Raw genomic sequence first — 19,422 nt, forward strand, 5'->3', positions numbered from 1 at the left:
AAATAAAATGTGGTTTGAGCCAGGCGAGGTGGCATACGCCTGTAATCCCAGTCACTTGGGAGGCTGAGACAGGAGAACTGCAAGTTCAAAGCCAGCCTCAGCAATGACAAAGCACTAATCAACTCAGTGAGATACTGTCTCTAAATAAAATACAAAGTAGGGCTGGGATATGGCTTAGTGGCCAAGTGCCCCTGAGTTCAGTCCCCAGTACCACCCCTCCAAAAAAAAAAAAAAAAAAAAAAACATGGCTTGATATGGATCTGCTTTAAAAAAGCCCAAAGAATTATTTATTTCATTAATTAATTCTACAAATAATTATTCAGTGTCTATAACATACCGGATATCAATCCATGTTTAAATCAAAGATCCTAACAAAGAATTTTGTGCTTTACTATGTAGATAAGAATGAATATTTTAAAAATGTATTTTCAGTTACTAACAAACCTAGAAAGGAAACAAATCAGATCATATGTTGGAGAGAATTGGGGTACAGGTTGAAAAGAGTGTTTATTCAACACTGGTTTTTTGAAATGTGTCCTGAAAAGGATGAAAAGAATTCAGACACATAAATATGGTGGAAGGGTATTTCAATCAAAGAATATAGCATGTATGAAAGAATAAAAATAAATTTAAAAATAAGGTTGCCTTCATGAAGTGAATGAGAAGAGCCACTTCATCACACTGGGGGCCAGATAAAGTCACTCTGGGTTATAGGAAACTACTAAAGTTCATTAAGAAACAACTTCATAGAAGGACTGACATTTTAGTAAACTTCTGACATAGAGAAATTTGCTGTATATAATAAGGGGTAGCATTGTAGGCAAAAATAAAAAGAGACAATTTGAGAACTATTTAAAATAATAGTTCTAACTCTCACATTGAGTATGTAGAAAAAAATAAAATCAGAATTTAGACAGGGTACTTCAATATTACATAACCAAACATACCGCTTCTAAAGCAAAGGACTTTATCAAATGGATGTGACTTAGGAAAGTTTCCTTAACTCACAAATGGTTATCTTGCTTCTTTTTGATTTTTTCAGTTAAATGTCAACTTTTAAAAATCATAAAATTTTACATTTCAAAATTATCAATGTCACTTAAAAATGATAGAAAAATTTAAAATTCACATATAAATTCTTGAGAAAGGAGAAGATCTGGTTATGTGATACCCATGTCTCTCACTGAGCCATCATTTGTTAATTTTTGACATCTTTAGATGGACTGTTTCCACAATGCCTCAGGTCAGCCTCACTGTTTAGCTTTAGCTCCTGGTTCCTGAGGGCAAATAAGGTCTATATCCCTTCTTTAAGGCATACCAATTGTAAGCAGCTTGTTGAATATTTTTGATTTTGGAAAATTGATATTCTGATGATGCAGCTCACAGCATCAATAGAGAACCATTTCTTCATAGTAAATCCATGTTTGCTTCTTTATCACTTCCACAAAGTGGCAATACTTCTGGAAGCACATACACAAAATGACCTCTTAACACTTTTTAACAACACAAGCACACACACACACACAATGCACTATCCAATTTGCATTTTGCTTTGCACAGTCTTTTTAATATCTTCTAGATTTTTCTTCTCTTCTCCTCAGCTGCCTCCGAAAGCTTCCTTCCTTCCCTCCCTCTTTTTCTTTTCTTCCTTTCTTCTTTTTTCTTTCTTTTCTCACCTTCATAAACATTTTTAAATATATGAATTATACATAATAATGATAAATATACTTAATACACATATACAGTGTATACTGGAAGTCAGAGTTATTAACACATCAATTTCCTCATCATTATTAATTTCTGGAGTATTTCAGGTCCTCTCTTCCATTTATTAATAATAGTTTATTATGAACTATAGCCACTCCACTGTGCTGTGGAGTACTAGAAATTCCCTGTTTTGATCATTTCAGTGAACATTAGTGATAAATTAAAGATCAAAATAAAAAAGTAATCGTTAACATTCACTAAGTGTTGACTGAGTCGATATTAATCATTTTGCAAATGTATTCCCAGTTGTTTCAGCATCAGTATCATTTGTTCAAATGACTGTCTTTTTGTATTTTCATGCTTTTTTGTCAAAATTAGTTGACTATATATGAGTCTGTTTCTAAGTTCTCAATTCTGTTCCATTGATCTGTCCATTCTTTAGTCAGTAGTATCATTCTGACTTGATTACTGTAATTCTATAGGAAGTTTTGCAGTTGGGTGATGTTGGTTTTCTGCCTATCCTTTTCTTGACCCTAGGTATTTTAAAAATGTGATGTGATTCATGGACTTTCTCTTTGGAAAATACTGACATACATACACATAAAATTTTGTTTCTCACACTATGGAATGGTTGACCTCTCATTTAAAATCACTGTTAGAAAATGGTTGATTATTTCTGTATCCTTCCTGAGCAAGACTTTTGTTTGGCTTCTGAGATGCAGGCTGTTGACCCATCTCTTTCTCATTGCCAATTAGAAGTTAATGTTACAATTAGAAGTTAATTGGAAATCTTCTCCATGTGGCTGGACCTAGATCTTTTCCCAGCCTGGACCTGAATATTAGTTCTTCACTGCTAAAGATTTACTGACCTCCAACTGCCAGGCTCATAAGATGATCTGTGCACTAAATGCTTGTTCTCCAAGTCTCTGTTTCTAGTACTGGTATTCCCACTTTTCCAGATAACCAAGGATAGACTTACATTTTAAGGTATCCTTACTAGAGTTAACTGTGAATGTAGTGATTCATGACTGTGCTTGAATGCCTTTATCAAATATTTAGGGAAAGTATTGTTTTAAGTATTAAGTGAGATAATCCATATAAAATGCCTCAATAAGTAGTAGTTAGTACATTTATCATAGGGGTCTTAATTCAATTTAAAGAAGTAATCATTGTCTTGACAACAATATTACAATGATTATCTAGTGTAGAATAATAATTCACCACCAACTTAGTGGCTGAAATCAACAGTTGCATATTTATTTTCCTCCATTTCTGCAAATTTTGCAGGTGTTGTTCTGTTAGGGTAAGGTCCAAAAGGCACTGTCTGGACATTCAGGTGGGATTCAAGATGGTTGAAGTAATGTGCCTTGTATTTCACTCCCCTAGTGGGATGGCTACTTTGTGTTCTAGTACCCCACCCCCCCTTCTCTTTCAATAACCTATCATCCAACACTGACAGGCCTCTTAAGGCTTAGACCAAATACTGATATATTGTCATATCTATTGAATCCTATTATCACTGGCTCAAATTTGAAGAAGGGGGAATTGACTCTTCTGTAGGAGAGGAGGTATAGCATATGTGAGGAGTGGTTGGTGATGATCTTTGAAATAATATTCTAAAAATACACTCTTCTTTCAAAGTATAATTATAAGTCTAATTATGAGAAGCTATTATATGAAAGGTACTTGGAAGCAAGGCTTAAGAAACAATTCACAAATGACTTGGTCTTGAATGGCTAAAAATAATATCAACATGGGATCTCTCTATAAACATATTTTCTCTTAAGTGTGACAAAAAAGTTAAAATGAAAGCCAATGTTATCTTTAATGATGATGGTAATGGGGACTTAATTTGAGAGTGTGAAAGAGATTATATTTGTCCCTAGGATTTGTAAACTTGTACAACCAAAGATTTCCATATGATGAAAGTCTTAGTAATAAGTTAATAAATGCTCATTATAACCACCTTACTTCATAACTATTATAATTATGCCCGATTTTATATTTATTGTTCTCTGGTTACCTCATGTGGGTTCAACTAAGGTGAAGGGGGAAGGGAGTGTGTTCTTAACTTCCTCAAAGGACGACATGAATAGAATGGCAATAATTAACATTAAAGGAACATGTGTGTGTCAGATATACGTGTCACCTTGATAAATGATGATGATATTTGAATTTCATTTTGCATTGCAAGTTTGTGAACTGAATGAAGAACTTGAAGCCAACACAGAGAAGTTATTCAGGATAGTTTCTCAATCACCTGCCTCCCTGGGGGACTCATTATTCTGAAACTGACACCTTCCTGGGGAAGAGGAGAAGACTGTATGAAATCTTCAAATCCCTGAGTAAACTAAGGGAAGGCCTGAAGTTAGGCAGGAGTTACTTAGTGGGTGGCCTTTGGCTTCTTGCCTAATATTACAAAGTATTTAATGAGATTTGGTAACCAGGTGACAAGCCTGCCTCTGGCCATTTTTGCAGCAAGATGCTGAATTTACAAGGCATTGTGTCTCCCATGAAATAAGAATTATATTTCAAAAATCAGACTGAACACTCAATTTGTCTTGTTGGACCCAGTTAAGCATACTAGTGCCCATGTCTGAAAAGCCTAACCAATGCTGAGGTGCTGATGCTTTCTCCCTTTCGCTATGTTCAAAATCTAGACTGCTCCTGAGGTCCAAGAAAACAGAACTTTGTTCCCATTGGGGGGAGAATGAAAATGAAACAGAGTAGCTAATGTATGCAGCAGGAGAAAGCTATTAGGGAGTCTATCATTCCCTGCTCTTTAGGTATCTGACAAATGGCTTGAGATTAGATTAGGTAACCTGAGATAGGGTAATCTAAGACCCTGCAAGTAAAAAGGCTTTCCCTCCAAACTCCAAACCACAGCAAAACACCTCGTGAAGTTTGACTCCTTCAATGAGCAGTGGGGTATTATAATGGTGATTTTAGAAATAGGAAAAAGAGAGAGAGGGAAACTTGAATAAATAAGACCACATAGCTAAAGGTGATAGAGACAGACATTCAACTCCTTTCCTATTGTTATTTCTACCCTAGTATAATGACCATGAAGATGCTAAAAGAACAGCCTTAGTTTAGAATCCCTTGCAACATGCAAAAAACACATTTTCTCCTTCTCAAATGTGGAGATGTGGTGAGCATTTTCTGAGGCTATTCAAACTCTTCATTTTCTTCCTAAATGTGAAGGAAGGTTAAAAATGTAAGATGAGTCTAAAATTGAGAGAATTACTACGATTAGAAGAGAAATAAATATTGTAATTAAGTTAATCCACAGAGGTCATCTCTGAGACCTCTGAGCATGAGTTTCATGAGACTTTAGCTTCCACTGAAGAGTTCCCAACCTACAGAGCACTCAATTACATGTGCTATTTTGAAGTGTCCGTAGCCTTGGTGTTAGGAAAAACATGGAATAGGACACACAATTGCACTGAGTATTTAAAGCAAACCACAGATGAAGTTACAATGGTCCATTCATTATTTGAAAAGTTACTGGATTGGGTTCCATAAATGAGTATCTGGATGTGAAAATAATGTCTATGAAATTTACACTTTTTGACAGATATTTAATAGAGTAAATATAGCAAAATAGTACTTAATGAATCTTGGTGGAGTGTATTTGGGGTTTCACTGTACAGTTCTTTCAATTTACCTACATTCTCAAACTGTTCACAATGAAATATTTGGGGGAAATTCCTACATAATCCAAGGTGTTTTGGTTCCCTAATGACACTTGTATGAATCTCTATCCATCTAAAGGACAGTTATGCTGGGATGGAGGGGAATGGACATTGGCTTCTTACTCTACAAAACTCTTTAAATTTGTCTCTTGGTGTCAGAAAATTGCTGACTCAATTAAGAGAAATAATTTTCAAAATCGTCCTTCTTTTTGGGGGGAGGGGAGGGTGTACTGGGATTGAACGCAGAGGCACTGAACCACTGAGGCACATTCCAAGTTCTATTTTGTATTTTATTTAGAGACAGTCTCACTGAGTTGCTTAGCACCTCACTTTTGCTGAGGCTGGCTTGGAACACTCAATTCTCTTGTCTCAGCCTCCTGAGCTGCTGGGATTACAGACATGCACCACCACGCCAAAACAGTTTGAGAATGTAGGTAAGTTGAAAGGGCCAAAATTGCCCTTCTTCTAAATAAGCTGAAGAGAAAATCAAATATAATTCCAAACAACTAAGTCTGAGGATTTTAGAATGAAAAGCGTTTTCAAGAACCATCTAGATCACCTCCCTTCCCCAAACTGAAATTTTCTTTAGAACTCCAAAATGCTTTATTTGTTCTTCTTTATATGTCATCTAAAACCATACAGATAAAATACCTTTCTCTTCATACGAATATCTTGCAATGAGGAAGCCAATGAACATGCCATTACCACTCCTATGTCTATTCTTTTCTAGCTTATATTTCCTCTTGCTATGAACTTACTTGATACTATGTGAGCTCCAACCTCACATTATCAAGGTCATCTTCTTTTGGACATGTTCCAATTAATTCAAAATTTCCTTATATAGGGCAGCCATCCTTGAACACAATACTCCAGTGTCTTATAATGTTGAGTTTATGATCAAGTAAAAATTACAAGGTGATTTGCACATGAGCTTCTATTTGGTGTAATAGCTTGAGAAGAGAAGGTCAATGGTGTAATGTTATTCTTTTAACATGAGCTCTATTGTCTCTCACTACCTCATAAAAATACATTACCCATCATCATTCCCTAATGGATGCATTCTTTGCCTACTAATGACCAATACTCAATGCCTTTTTACTTGCTTTTAATATATAATTTCAGGAAAAATAATTGGCATATGACTTATTTGAGGGAAAATACCTTCAGGGGTCTCTATTATGGACATACAATAACAGCTGAAGATAAACGACCCTTAACAATAAAAAGAAGAGAGCTGAGTTTACCACTTTCCCAGACGGAATTCACCATTTTTATTTTATTTTTTTCTGGGAGAAGATATCTGATAGACGCATATTAAAGTTTGGATGTTTATGGGAGTTGGGGCGTGAAGCTAATTTTTTAAAATAGCAATTCCCTCAAGAATCAACACCTTCCAGTTTGTGAAAGTTACTCTGTAATTTTTAAAGACGTGACCTTATTTAACAATTAGGGTGGAGAATTTTTTTAAATATATAACATGGTGGCGATCAACCTGGTTTATTTGGAAAGAATCTGCTGAGGAGTTACGTTGAAATCTGCCCAACCACTACGTCTGGAAGGACTGACTCCACCATGCAGGCTTTCGTTCTCCTTCCCTTCATGTTCCTGGCTGTGTTCTCAGGTAAGAAAGGCATAGTCAGTGACTTTCCTTACAGCTTCAAAAGTCAACAAGTAGAAAAGGGGAGTGATTTAGTGATGCTTTGTTGGAAGATTTAAAATCAGGAAATCTCCATCAGAGAAATAGAAGAAGGCATTGCAGAAAAAAATAAATACAAATCCAGAGGCATAAAATAGTCTCAGGGTATAATGACACTGAATAGTTTGCTGGGGTTGAAGAGAAGCAAGAACAAAGGAACGGGAAAGGCAAATTCAGTCTAAAAGATTATCCAGCTGATATTCCAGAAAAGAATGGTTTTGTGTTACGTGTTATGATCTTGGGCTATGAAGTCAAATAAAAGCATGCCTAGATCCTAGATCCTGATCTTTTCTTTTATGGTATTTAGGAAAACTTTTTAATATATTTGAATCTGTTTTCTTATTCATAAATAGGAATAATTATACTTTCCCTGTCTTATAAGAGTTATGTGGATGATAGCAGTAGTCACCAGTTCTTCTTAGGTCTTCGACGTACAATATACAGTCTTCACTTTAATTCCTTTTCTCCATAAAGATAAAGTTGTTTTCAAAGACATAAATTCTAGATCAGAGATGTAAATTTCTCAAGATAATAATTGGCACAGTTAATACATTTCTTAATAATAAATTCTGATGATTAAAACAGATTTCCAGTGCTGTGGATAAAGCTCAGGTGTAGAGTATGTGTTTAGCATGTGTAAGACACTGGGTTCAATCCCCAGCCCCAAAGTTCCCCATAAAAAAACAAAAACAAAAGAACAGATTTTAATTTATCTCCAAAGTATGACCTCCTCCTTGACCATATTAAACATAGTGAAAGAAAGTAACAAAAGAAGGACCCATGACCTTCAACTTTTTCTACTTGTAATGTATGAAGTAGTGGTTCTTGTCTCATCCGAGGCACTGCAGAGTTGCTTCCTGTTGCTGAGCACAGGAGTGACTGCATCTGTTCTGCTAAAAATACTGGTATGGGGCCAATATCAAACATCGTGAGAAAAGTTATACATGGATACCACCGGGAGCCTGCTAAAGCAATAGAGTTGAGAAATAAGAACAGAAAATTAAGGGATAGAGTAAGAGAAGGGAGGAGTGTGAATATGTGTGATTTCAAGACAAGTAAAAATCCCTCACTAGGACATGTTCCTTGGTGGCAGGTATTGTATCTGCTGTGTTCTCTTTAGTGCCTTGGGAGAGGACAGTGAGTGTTCAGCAGGCCCTTGCTGATGGGAGAAAGTGTGTTGATGGTGTGTAGAGGTTATATGGATTTGGAAAGTGAAGAAGAGAGATGTATGAGGAAAGCAGTGCCAAGCACACACTGGAGTTTGTAAAATAAGAAAAGGAAATGTAAAACAAAAAAGCTGAAGATAATTATTTTCCAAATTTTTAACTGAAAAATAGGAGATCAAACTATAATTTGGTATCTTAATTACCTTTTTTAACCCTCAAAATTTCATCTCTTGTTTCCATCCTTAAATTCATTATTTTTTTTCACATAAAAACGAAGCATTAATAGGATTTTCATTGATTGATTTTTTTTAATAATAGCAAAATAAAAAAATAAACTAGGTTCTCATTGCTAGAAGACTGATTAAATAAATTATGGTTAACCCATAGTTATGGGGTATTTGTGCAGCCAGGAAGTGAAAATAATAAAAAAGGTGCACTGTGTGTGCTATGTTTTATTATTAAAAAATAATATATAGAGAAAGCTTCACTCTATTGTGGAGAAAGCAAGGAGTAGAACAGGGGTAGGATGGGCTGCCAATCATGTGAGAAAACTCATTCATATGTCTTTGTAGATTCATAGGCTATCTCTGGTGTAACTCACAAAAATCTGGTAAATGTGATTGTGTCCTAGGCAGAAAATATGAGTTGTTTGGGACAGAGAAGGAAGGGAAACTTATTTTAAAACTGACTTTTGTATCTTCAAGAATTGGTTCAATTTGTTTATGCTATCTATTCAAAAATTTAAAATAAATTATAAAAATTTATCTACAAACCCATTTTTTTCCATTTCATCTTCTCTCTACTTGATTTCTACTGGATGTTACTGATCATTAATAAACAATGTTTGATTCCTAGAACTCAAAGAGCCCATGCATATACTCATGCGTTTGCCAAAATTATTATATTCTTATCCATATTTCTGGTTGTATCCTACATATAATGCTTGTCACCTCCTTTAGAAAGGAGAAATGATGGCATATTTTCTGATATCCTGCTTGGAGGATCTGTTTTCTATTCACTTCACACATTATGGCATTGATCATACTGCTATAAATTCCCATTATTTACATGCCTATACGCACTCCCAGACTTCTCAGCATCATGAAGTCAGGACCATAAATGTCTTGCTCAGTGTTATATCTGTCTCTAACTTTAGCTCTGCAACAATAATGGAGCCTTTAAATATGTACTTTTTGTTGAGTTAGGTGAATGACTCAATCACCCCCCTTCCACAGGGTAGCAGGACATGCCACTAACTGCTAGACCTCTGTGCCCAGACAGGACCTTAACTACCTGCAGTGGTATACCAGACCTTGTTCAGCATACAACAACTGAGGATGCCTTTGATTTTACTTAAATTGATTTGAAGTGAATTCACTCATGGAAATATAAAGTAGAGAAATTGCAAATGAAAATGAGACCTCATGTATAAATTTGGAACCATCCACATTGAAATGATATAAAGTTATGTGAAGTAAGAACAAAAATACCAATAATGTCTGTGAAGAAAAAAAAATGTAACCCTTAATAAAATCTTTGAGGAAACCCCACATTAAGAAAGTGAGAGATGCTGTGTAATCCCAGTGGTTCGGGAGGCTGAGGCAAGAGGACTGTGAGTTCAAAGCCAGCCTCAGCAAAAGTGAGGTACTAAACAACTCAGTGAGAGACCCTGCCTCTAAATAAAATATACAAAATAGGGCTGGGGATGTGGCTCAGTGGTCAAATTCCCTTGATTTCAATTCCTGGTAACACCCCCCAATCCAGAAAAAGAGAGTGAGAGAAAGGGGACTGCTTGTCAAACAATAAAGGAGAAGAGAGAAAGGAAACACTTGGACCAAACAAAAATATAAGAAGCAAAAGACCAAATGGAATGCTATTTTACTAACCACTGAAACCATTCCATTTGTTTCCTCATTGTTTTTAGACCCTGATTATTTTAGAAGAGAATCTATATAAATATGAATTTTTTCATTAGGTGATGAGTGGGCTTCCAAAATAAATTGGAGGAGGAGACACAATACATGAGTCATGAAACCTAGGTTTTAAAAAATAATCATGATATTCACCATTCTGTTTAATTTGATGATGATAAAAAAGAAGAAGAGAAAGAAGAAGGGAGAAGGAGAACAAGACCATCAAAAAAAGTATAATTAATGCTAGGACATTTTATTGAAAATGGTTGAAATAAAACTGACTGAAAAAGAAAGTAATTCCTGAAGGAGAAAGAAGACCTCTGATTTTGAGTCAAGGGAAAAGGAAGAAGATGGTTCCAGAAAGCACAGAACGGATACACAAAAGATGGACAGAGGGCTCATGTATACAAAGGAAGAGGGTTTATGTGTGCCAAACTTTATTCCTGAAAATTGATGATAGAAGCATCTGTAAAATGAGGCTGGGAAACTGGGAATGCAGTCTATGATGTGGAAGAAGTTTAAAAATACTCAGCAACCAGAATCTATCAGGAAACCATTAAAAGGAATTTGGGCCAGAACATAGGCCCAGTTCGAATAATTCAAGCTTTGACTTAGAAATGGGCAAACTGGTTAAATGTTGAGATTTGGGTAACCACATAATGTAATTGGAATGAATGCTGTTGATTTTAAATATGTGGAGTTAAATAACATTATTTTTATTTTTACGCTTCCAGTATCTTCAAATCAGATTCCAAAACCAAGTGTTTCCAAACTAGAAGGGAATCAAGAACCTACACTTGTTCTAGAGGCAAACAATGGAGCTAATCCTCTAGGAAGACAAAAGGAATCTAATAAGCTAGAAGGTAGTCACACACAAGGAAAACCAGGGATGATGATTCTGCAAGGAAGACCAGGATATTCTAACCAGCCAGGGAACCCAGGGAATTTTGATCAGCAAGGAAGGCCAGAAGTGCTAAATCAGCCTTGGGTGTCCAAAACTTGGATTTTGCAAGAGAAGTCAGGAGAATCGAACCAAAAAGGGAATACAGATGCAGCTTATGACCAAGGAAAATCAGGATCTTCTAGCCAGCTAGGACAACTGGACTCTTCTAACCAGCAAGGGAAGCCAGGGTCGTCCAGCCAGCAAGGGCAGCCAGGGTCATCCAGCCAGCAAGGGAGACCAGGGTCATCCAGCCAGCAAGGGAAGCCAGGGTCATCCAGCCAGCAAGGGCAGCCAGGGTCATCCAGCCAGCAAGGGCAGCCAGGGTCATCCAGCCAGCAAGGGCAGCCAGGGTCATCCAGCCAGCAAGGGCAGCCAGGGTCATCCAGCCAGCAAGGGGAGTCAGGGTCATCCAGCCAGAAAGGGAAGCCAGGGTCATCCAGCCAGCAAGGGGAGTCAGGGTTTTCTAACCAGCAAGGGAAGCCAGGGTCTTCTAGCCAGCAAGGGAAGCTAGGGTCTCCTAGCCAGCGAGGGAAGCTAGGGTCTTCAAGCCAGCAAGAGAAGCTGGAGTCTTCTGGCCAACAAAGGAAATCACGGTCTTTTTACATGCAAGAAGAAAGTAAAAATGTAGACCACCCTTTGAAGGGCAATGTAATGGAAATTCAGGTGAGTGTTGATATATATATATATAATCTTTTTTTAAGTAAATTTACCTTAGGCATTCTATTTTCCAAGACTGGGAATGGCTAACTGAATAGATGACAAATAATTTGCAATGACACTGATAAAACTAAATGAGAGAAACACTGGAGTTGATTGTTTCCATATAGCAAGGATGATCACACCCTTCATTCCACTTCTTACTCCCCTCCATTATTTTCCATTCCAACTCCTCTATCTAAACTGGTAATTCAGAATCCCATCAACTGAGCCCACACCCTGCCAGGTTTCCTTTTTATATTCCATTACCATCTCATCCACAATCTGCAAATCACTGAAGTGATATTTTTCTTACTTGTTCTAATTAGTTACACATGGTAGTAGAATGCACTTTGACACATCATATATAAATGGAGTATAATTTCTCATTCTTCTGGTTGTACATAATGTAGAATCACTTCATTTGTTTAGTCATATATGTACATACGGTAATAATGTCTGATTCATCCTGCTATCATTCTTACCCCTACAGCACCACCCCTCCCTGCACTACTCCCCTCTACCTAATCTGAAGTAACTCTGTTCTTACCTAACCCCCGCCCCCAATGTGAATTACCTTCTGTGTATCAGAGAAAACATTCAGCCTTTGATTTGGGGGGATTGACTTATTTGTCTTAACCTGATATTCTCTAGCTCCATCTGTTTACCGGCAAATGCCATAATTTCATTATTCTTTAAGGCCGAGTAGTATATACATGCCAGAATTTATCCATTCATCCGTTGAAGGGCATCTAGATTGGTTTTATAGTTTACCTATTGTGAGTTGAGCTAATGAAGGAAATCATTAAAATCAGTAATCTTTTAGTGGAAAAATCAAAGCTCTCTGCATGATCTGGATGGCATTTCAGCAACAGTAACATGAAATAAAGTTGGATGGCATGCAGGGGCCCAGTCATTAAGAGCCTTAAATGCTACTTTTAGGAGTTGGAGTTTTATCTTCTGGGTAAGTATAGCACTACTAAAGGATTTTGAGCAGAGGACTGAAACAGTTGATCAGATTTTTAGTTTAGAAATATCACTTCACTACACTTACCCAGAGGATAAAACTCAAACTCCTAATTGTAGCATTTAAGGCTCTTCATGATTGGGTCCCTGCATGCTCTCCGAATTCATTTCATGTCATTGTTGCTGAAATACCATCCAGATCATGCACAGATCTTTGATTTTCCACTAAAAGATTACTGATTCTAATGATTTCCTCCATCAAGAATTTACCTTATTGGCTTGTAATCGATTCTCTACTTATTTAACTACATCATTAACACTTTGATAAAACTAGCATTTCTTTTCAAACCTGTATCCCAAAGCTAGGATGAGTGACACTTGTGATAGTTCCTCTTGATGTATGTGAGATGTCAATAAGTGCTTGAAGTGTAGGGACCATCTTTGCAAAAAGGCAAATATACATCTGATTAGCTTGTCTCTGACATCTCTTTCTGTGTCCTGATTTTTTTTTTCTTTCACCTCCAGTGTCTCGATAACTAATCAGAGTTCTGATTTTTTTTTTAACCGTGAGTCTGAACATTCCATTTTATAGTCTTATCTAAAACAGTTTTCCAGAGCACTTCCTCCATTTCATCATCTTAGGGGAAATTGCTTTCTGTCTTAACCTTATACATTGTCTATCCTCATCATCCTTTCTGAGGAAAGCTGCTCATGTGTCTCCTGTGCCAGTGTTCTTTTCCCAGGGGAATTCCAACCTTCCTGATAATGCCTCCACCAGAAAATCTCTGAGTATTTGGGATATAACATAAATTTTCACAACTTTATGTTGATTCCAAAATGGGAGAAACAACCATGTCGACTTTACAGACTTCACATGAATGAAAGGAATTGTCATTCAAAGGTTGTAAACTCTATACCAGTGGAGGATATTGAGATAGTTTTTTCTCTATTTTACATCACTGCATTATAGTTATACAAAATAGCAGACTTATTACATATTTGTACATGCACCTAACATAATTTAGTTAATTTTATCCGTGAGGAGGGAAAGAGAAGGCACTGAGGCTTTTTTCTTTTTTTATTTAATATCTTGGCTCTGAGCAGAATGAGTCCCCAGTTGAAATGTCCCACCATTCCCAATACCATCTTTGTTTTCATCAGTCCAAGGTTCATGTTCAGATACTTCTAACATTTTATAGTTCACATCCAAAAAATGCCTTCTGGTATTATTTGAAGGAATTCTACATAATCATCCCAGGTTTATCATTTTTCTTTCTTTGGCACAGATAAAAGAAGGAGATTCATAAATTATGACCATATGTATTTTACATGCGCCAGTGTAACTTTTCCCTGACTGTTCTTTCTGCATATAGGGGAACACGGGTCTTCAAATAATTAAAGTTGAGGCCATCTGACACGAATGTATGTACGAATATGTCAACAGTAGACTTCTAGAGTAAATAATCCAGGGTTTTAATCATGCTTGAACATATAAACCACTTAGAGTTTCAGGTTTGAACTTAAATGCACTTTGCCTCTATGCTTACAGTTATAAAATGGGATAGAATATACTTTTCTTTTAAAACTATTGTATGACCTTGAATTTTAGTATATTCCTTTTGTCACCCAACTCCCTGGGAAGCAGTAGTCCTGCTGTTTGAATCCAAGCCATAGAACACCTGGAAATTGAACACTTCCTCCAGTCTTGTATCTCTCACCTCTTAAAGTAATTCTAAGTAAAATAAGGCAGACTCACATATTCCAGGAGTGAATGTGTAGAGCTAGGGGTAAAAAAGGAATAATAAAAGGAAATCTTTTAAATATAGAAGGGAGACCAGTAGAGTAGAAACAGGGGAGCAAAGGAGAAAGAGGAGGGAAGGAAAAGGAGAAGAACTGGGAATTAAGTGGACCAAATTTTGCTATGTGCGTGAATATCTATATCACAACTCACTCCAATTTTATATATAACTATAATACTCCAATTAAAAAATAAATGAATAGATACAGATAAGGAAAACCAATAAAGTAGAATAATGGGATCAGGGGGATGGAGGAAGGGAGAGATTAAAATGTTGCAAATTATGTTATACCTATTTTTGCACATGTCAAAATAAACCACATTATGTATAAATTTAATGCATTAATATGAAAAACTATTCTGTGAATTAAATTTAAGGAATCAATAAAGTGATTGGTAATATATAATGCTTCATTAATAATAAATGAGCAATGGATAATTTTTCATAATAACATTATTTTTAATGTAATTTCACATTATAGCCGGACAGCATGAACAGCAAAAACCCACCTAGAAATAAAAAATGTCAATCAATTTACAAACCTGTCTGTGGTTCTGATGGAAAAACCTATGGTAACCAGTGTGTATTTGACCAAGCAAAGAGGTAAGAGGGCTTTGTATTCTTTTGTGTCAGGAAATACTATTCCAATCCATAAGTAATGTGGATCAGAGAGTATTTTTCTCTATGTCTCTGTAGTTTTCTCACTAGTGGCTTGGCTATTATTTGTCAAAAGGAACATAAAACAATACCTAATTCTTGAGCAATAAATTCAGTGAATCCCTGGAGGATTGTGGTTTATATTAAAGTGGTGAATTTTGAGTTATTCATTTACCAAATATTTATTGAGCATCCGCCCTGTAGGGGGCAGTGATTTAAGAACTGAAGGTAAAATAATGATTGAAACATAGAAATTCCTGTTTTAATTTTTGCAGTTGAAAGGAAAGAAATAAAATATATTAGAGGATAAAGAGAATATAAAACTTTGGATTGTTAACTGTTGCCTACTAAATTATATTCCAATCTCAATAGTATTAAAGATTGGATTTGGTGAGTGATCTAAACCTTCAAGTGTTACATAATACCTACAGGAAATAAAATAATTTTAATACTGTTTTAAAATTGTACAGAAGGTTAACATAGAGTTAGATGCTTGAGTTTTCAAAGGTTTTGAATGTTCTTCTTTGAAAGGAAAAATAAATTAAGAATAATCCCTCTCTTATTTTCAACAATTTCAGAATTTAGTAAATCCTTATTTCAGAAAGAAAGTGTCCTCTGAAATGAGATAGTCACCAATTCTTTGTTGTTTTTGTTATTTTGGTACTTGGGATTGAACCCAGGGCCATTTTGCCACTGAGCTACACCTCAAGTCCTTTCTACTTCTTACTTTGAGACAGTGTCTCCCTGAATTATTGAGGCTGGCTTTGAACTTGCTATCCTCCTGCTTCATTCAGCCTCCTGAGTCACTGGGATTACACCCAGCTGTCTCACATTATTGTTAAAACCCCTGACCCAGAGGTGAAAGAAAATGATGCAAAGTGCACTCAGAGTGAGCAACAAAAACCAGGCAAGCCAACACCGAGGCCTACTTGTTCCTAAGTGATTTTTTAAAAATAATTGTTAAATAATCACAGTTTCTCTTTCCAGTGGTGCCACATCTATGTGGTCCTTGACTTCTTTCATTTATTTTTTCAGGTCGAGTAATGGAAAACTGAACCTGAAACATGAGGGGAAATGTTAAGTGTTTGAGTGAACCAAATCACCTGGAACAAGTTTGACTTCAAAATCCATTTGCGATTCTGTTTTCCCTAGGAGTTCAACTGTGAAGTCAGCTCCAATCTTACAGATCTGATAGGTCTGCATTACTTTTTGAGTTTGTTCCACTGCAAATAAAGTCAGTTCCTAAGCAGCTTCTGATTTCTGGATTTTTTGTTGTCTCTGATTTCCCAACATTATGAGTGTGTATGACCTCTCTACTCTTTAATTTTGTTGATCCAATCATTTGTCTTGAGAACAATAAAACAAAAATAAAAAATTTATTTTTATAATAAATCTTGAAACTAGATAGTGTAAGCTCTCCAAATTGGCTCTTTTTTAAAATTTTGAATGGAAATTTTAGGCATTTTGCACTTCTATACAAATTTTAAAACAACAAAATATTGCATAGATGGGTCAATATGAAGGGGAATTAGCAATGTAATATCATATAATATGCTTTGAGTTCAAGTTATTCCTCAAAATTTATGTATATCTTGATTTTCTTTCATTAAATTTTTGTGGATTTTAGTTTATAGTAATTCACACAGTTTGTGAGAATTATTATTAGTTCATATTTCTTTTAGAATTAGTATGTTTAAAAGTATAACTTCTTAGTGTTGGCTGTTAGTAGATATAAAACATTTATATTAGTATACTGATCTTGTGTCCCCAAAACTTGGTAGACTTACCTTACAATTTCTAAAATTATTTTCATGGAGCCAACTGGATTTTGTGTAGATAGTCATAGTGTTTTGTAGTAGATCACAATTGCTTTCTGCATTCAATATGGATGATTTCCTTTCCTTTTTCTTGCCTGGTTACTGGATAGAGCTTCCATAAGAATTGTTACCTGCAGAGCAGGCTGAAAAAATGTTAGCTGCAGGATGGGCTGAACACTTGACCCTCAACCCTCACCCATCTGATTCCTTATCATTTATTTGCCTCAAGGCTGAACACTCAACCCCACTCAAGGCGGAACACCCCACGTCTGTTGCAATGAAAACCCACATCTGGCCCCTGCCCAGTCTGCTTGAGGGCAGAAGATGACACCCTTAGCAACTAATGTATGATCCAATCACTGTACATCAACAAGGCAGCTTGCAGAACCAGAGACCCCATTAGATTTTAGGTATAAAAAAATCTCTCTTGTAGGGCCCTGCCCTCCCCTCTCCTCTCCCCTCTTCCTTCTCCTCCTTCTCCTCCTCCTCCTCCTCCTCCTCCTCCTCCTCCTCCTCCTCCTCCTCCTCCTCCTCCTCCTCCTCTTCTTCTTCTTCTTCTTCTTCTCTCTCTCTCTCTCTCTCTCTCTCTCTCTCTCTCTCTCTCCTCTTTCCCTCTCTCTTTTTCTCCTCTTTCTCTGGTCTGTCAGACACCACTGAAATAAACATCTCTTGGTTGCTCCAAGTGTCGTGGTCAATTTCCTTTCAAGAATATTAAACCCAAATGTTGAGACTGAATTTTATTTGTCTTTTGTCTCTCCTTTTATTAAATTCTTAAGAAAAGCTTTCAAGTTTTACCATATTTATCTCTAGTATTTTTATAGATGTGTTTTCATCATACTGGTGTGTAAACAGGACCCTCCTCCTCCACCGAAAATCTTATCTTCTCCAGAAATCTTGACCTTAATTTCTTTTAGGACTATTAGCAAAAGATTCTCTACAAAAGAGTTCAATGTAGGTAAACTTATTATTTTCCTGTTATTCTATTATTTGCCCACTGGCCTGTAAGAAATCAGCACTCCTGGTGTTTGATGCCCCTTTACTGGTTTATCACAAACATTTATTCAGTACAGTAGTTTGTAAAAGTGTGTTTGCAAATGCAAATTGTGATTTAAAAAAGACAAATCCTTTAACAAGTCCTCTGGCCTTGAGCTGGAGCTTCACAGAGAGTCTACATTTCTAATATAAGAGAAGTTACCAATTGGGCTCCATGGTAACAGCTGGCAGGGGAGGAAAGAAAGGGGAGAAGCAGCTCTCTCCCCTTCTCAGGTGTTGTCCTTGAAGGGTTAACTTGCCCAAAACAGTGAGGGAAAAAGCTGCTTTTATGTGAACTTCTGCTGACTGTGAACTTCTGAGCCCCTCCCCTTACATGTTGGGATAAAGTTCTGAAACTACCTGAACTCGGGGTTCAGGGGATTAATTGACCACAGCAACAGCTGTGCCCTCTGAACCTGGCTGCAGACAAATTAAACTGTTTCCTGTCTTAGGTGCCTAGCTTCATCTGTCCCTACAACAGAGGAAGTTTCCTTCTAGTCCTATTTTGCTGAGGTTTTTTGTTTTTTGTTTTTGTTTTTGTTTTTGTTTTGTTTTTTTTGGTGTGTGTGTGTGTGTGTGTGGTGTTGTTTTTAACCTGATGTTTGTTAACCTGGAGTTTATTTTCTGCTTGGAGCAAGGCACAATTATGGGGGTCAGGAAAGGCCACTGTGGTTTGGAGAGGAGGGGTCTCTGGCAATGTGCCTGTCATCTTCATGTGGAAGAACCCAGCTGGTCTCTGCTTGCCTAGCCTGTCAATAGGAGTGGGCAAGAGTCAACCTAGCACCTTGGAAACACCCATCAGTGGACCACCAGATCAGGACTGAGGCCTGGCTCCGCTAGATGACCAGCTGCTTCCTCATGGTTTCTGGAGCCAGGTCACTGGTGACCATGCTGGTGAAGGTGGATTCCGAGTGTTCTGGGGACTCCAATACTGTGGCCATGAATGGAGCAGTGGACTTCCCAAAGAAGCAGCTGGCCCACCAGTGACCCGGGTGGCCTTGAGGAGACGCCGGTAGTAGTCATGAGTTGTCAGGAGTGAGTCACTGGAGAGGATGACCACTATGTTTCACCTATAGGCTATAAATAAACCTGTAAATTAACACCTATAAATAAACCTGGTTCAGGCTCCATTTCTTTGTTAAAAGCTATACCCGTATGATCACCTTGGTCTGTGGTTGCCTCTACTCTGAAATTATGTTTTTGTTTTCTGTGATTATTTCCTGGTACTACTTTTCTTACCTTTTATTTCTCAGCCAGCCCATCCCTTCAGAGGGGAACCATTTCCCTTGAATCCTTTCCCTTGCCCACATGAGACATGGGTGAAAATCTCATTGA

General features: G+C 36.8%; 1 protein-coding gene across 1 annotated transcript; it reads left to right on the plus strand.

Moving 5' to 3' along the window:
• The first annotated feature begins 6,974 nt into the window (after positions 1 to 6,974).
• On the plus strand, positions 6,975 to 19,074 carry Marcol (MARCO like). Its single transcript, XM_026384512.2, has 4 exons — positions 6,975 to 7,023; positions 10,912 to 11,783; positions 15,063 to 15,184; positions 18,963 to 19,074. Exons 1-4 carry the CDS (start codon positions 6,975 to 6,977, stop codon positions 19,072 to 19,074), a joined length of 1,155 nt encoding a protein of 384 aa, XP_026240297.2.
• The last annotated feature ends 348 nt before the right edge of the window (positions 19,075 to 19,422 follow it).

This window comes from Urocitellus parryii, chromosome 1, assembly GCF_045843805.1.
Source record: "Urocitellus parryii isolate mUroPar1 chromosome 1, mUroPar1.hap1, whole genome shotgun sequence".
Classification (NCBI taxonomy): Eukaryota; Metazoa; Chordata; class Mammalia; order Rodentia; family Sciuridae; genus Urocitellus; species Urocitellus parryii.